The 2,788-nt window shown below is 30.8% G+C and overlaps 1 protein-coding gene across 1 annotated transcript; it reads left to right on the top strand.

Annotated features, from left to right (window-relative positions):
- The first annotated feature begins 280 nt into the window (after window positions 1–280).
- On the top strand, window positions 281–1,559 carry LOC145053162 (calmodulin-7). Its single transcript, XM_079001172.1, has 2 exons — window positions 281–467; window positions 928–1,559. Exons 1-2 carry the CDS (start codon window positions 392–394, stop codon window positions 1,299–1,301), a joined length of 450 nt encoding a protein of 149 aa, XP_078857298.1. The 5' UTR covers window positions 281–391; the 3' UTR covers window positions 1,302–1,559.
- The last annotated feature ends 1,229 nt before the right edge of the window (window positions 1,560–2,788 follow it).

The following is a 2,788-nucleotide window of genomic DNA, read 5'->3' as shown; positions in this document are numbered from 1 at the left end:
GTTTTCATTCAACAATATATATTAAAGTTACTTAATAGTACTGATATTTTATATTTATCTATCAACAAATACAACGATATCTAACTTTTATCAATATAATCATCAAAATTCAACTTAATTAATTAATACTTAAAAGTGTAACTATACTACTCTACTAATCTACTAATACTAATATGATATTGATATAACCTCACAACTTACATCCCAATTCCCAAATAATTCACAAAGAAGGGTACGATGGTAAAAAGGTGGGACTAGGCAAAGTGGCAAACAATCGCTTTGCACTTGTATATATAAAAATCACCCCTTAAACGCAGTCCCTGAGTTGTAACACCACCCCCTCGATCTTACCACGATTTTTCATCTTCCCTTCCTCCTGTGTTGAAAAGCAATGGCGGATCAGCTTACCGATGATCAGATCTCCGAATTCAAGGAAGCTTTTAGCCTATTCGATAAGGACGGAGATGGTCAGCTCCCTCTCTTTCAATATTGTTTTGCTCTTTCTTCCGATTTCTCCATTTACGTATTTGTTTCTTATGAATTAACGTATTTCACACGAACAAGCGGTTCATGAACCACAATATTGCACACAATCTTCTCCTCATACCAGATCTGATCTCTGATTGGCGATTTTGATACGCCTAAAATGCAATTGGGCGAGTTAGGGATTGTTATGGTTTCAGTAAAAAATCAAAGACCAATAAGAGTTCGCACTTGGATCAGTTTCGTTTGTTTTGTGTAGAGAAATCTTTCGTCTGTAGCCGGATCTCAATCAATAGATGAAAGCATTGTTTTCAAGCTGTAATATAAGATCACATATCTACTTTATTGATGGAATGTGCTTAGATCTGTAGACATCAGTTTGTGTTAAATTCTTTCTCGCTTTGTTATTTCCATTGTAGTGATGATTTATTGCCATTGATGCAGGTTGTATCACTACTAAGGAGCTTGGAACCGTTATGAGATCTCTAGGACAAAATCCAACAGAAGCTGAGCTTCAGGACATGATCAATGAGGTTGATGCTGATGGGAATGGGACCATTGATTTCCCTGAGTTCCTGAATCTGATGGCAAGAAAGATGAAGGACACAGACTCTGAAGAAGAACTCAAGGAGGCTTTCCGGGTGTTTGACAAGGATCAAAATGGCTTCATTTCTGCAGCTGAGCTTCGCCATGTTATGACAAATCTTGGTGAGAAACTGACTGATGAGGAAGTTGATGAAATGATCCGTGAGGCTGATGTGGATGGTGATGGCCAGATCAACTATGAGGAATTCGTGAAGGTGATGATGGCAAAGTGAGAGAACAAGGTTCGATCTTTAAAAAAAAAAAAAGAGGTAAGAATCAATCTCAGTAGAGAAGTTAACATGGTGGTTTTTTAAGATTTGGTATGATTCTATTTGTGCTTAAGATTCAATTTGTATTCTTATTTTAGAGGTTGTTGGGTGCTTTTGGTTTATCCTGTTTCAAATTTATTTCTAGTCCAACTCTGTCATTTGCTTGCATGTTTCCACAGTGTATCTTATTTACTATTAGTAACTTGAGTTAGTTCTTTCTTAGATGCCATTTTCATTTTCCTTCTAATTCTATTTTGTAATTGGTTACAAGCCTACAACAATTTGGATTATTTGTTTGGTCGAGTCTTTCTTGATTTCTTTTTCATTATTGTTCATTGAAATCGTTGGTTATATGAGACTACAAAAAGTACCTAAAACAATCGACTGGTTTGCAATAAAATGTTAGCAAATTAGCATCTCAACGATTTGATATCAAGTGAATGTTTTTTTTTGAGTTATACAACTAACTTCATCTTTAATCAATGATAAATAATATTTCATTTTATTGTTTGATATTAAATATTATATATTATATATTTAATTATAATATAATATTTTTGGTATCTTTTTTATAACTATATCCTTCTTAATAAATGAAAGTTTTTTTGTCATATGTTCTCTTCTCTTTCATTTGAACACACGAGATTTTCTAGAATTTTTAAATTTTCTATTTTCTACTTGTCATTTTATTGTATTTTTTATTTTATTAAATTATAATGTTATTTTAGTTAAATTAGTTTGTCGTGTAATATTTTATTTTAATAAACTTGCGGTATAAAACATAACAAATTTAGATGAGGTGGTTTTATAATATACTCTTCAAGGTGGTTTTGTAATATATTCTTCATAAACGAGGATAAATTATTTAATTATAGAAAATAAAAGTTTTTTAAAATGTTCATTGGTTGAAAAGAGTTTAAGTTAATAAGTTTTGTGTTTGATAAGTTAGTAGAAAGTTGATTTGACAAAAGAAAAATACTATATATAAGATTGCTTGTTTATTGGGATACTCTTTTGGATCATATAAGATCATCCACAAAATATATATATATATATATATATATATATATATATATATATATATATATATATATATATATATTGTAGAGAGAGAGAAACAAATTGATTGTATGCTATGCTTTGTTGTGTAGATCACAAATCACCACGACTACTAGCCAACACTAAACATCGGGGTGATGTTCATTAGTGGTTCGTGGCCACATCAACCACAAAGAGGCTCGTAAGCATTGTAGTTGATCTAATTTAATTGTCATAATTTTTTTAGAAGGCTCCTAATTTGTTTTCTGTAGATGGTAGTTTAACCTTTTATGTTGTTCTTATAAGCTTCATGTTTTTCTTAACTTATATGTAACTTAAATTCAAATTTATCTCAATAGAAGGTTTTTTTTCATATTGATATGATCATATGAATACCATTTATTATAGTATAA

This window comes from Lactuca serriola, chromosome 5 (assembly GCF_051521515.1).
Source record: "Lactuca serriola cultivar US96UC23 chromosome 5, Lser_US96UC23_V15, whole genome shotgun sequence".
Classification (NCBI taxonomy): domain Eukaryota; kingdom Viridiplantae; phylum Streptophyta; class Magnoliopsida; order Asterales; family Asteraceae; genus Lactuca; species Lactuca serriola.
Note: the sequence above shows the minus strand (reverse complement) of the source record. Positions and strands in the feature narration are given on the sequence as shown.

Coding starts and splice junctions, on each gene's coding strand:
- LOC145053162 (XM_079001172.1), top strand. CDS start 392: ATGGCGGATCAGCTTACCGATGATCAGATCTCCGAATTCAAGGAAGCT. Junction 468..927: donor ATTCGATAAGGACGGAGATG/GTCAGCTCCCTC, acceptor CCATTGATGCAG/GTTGTATCACTACTAAGGAG.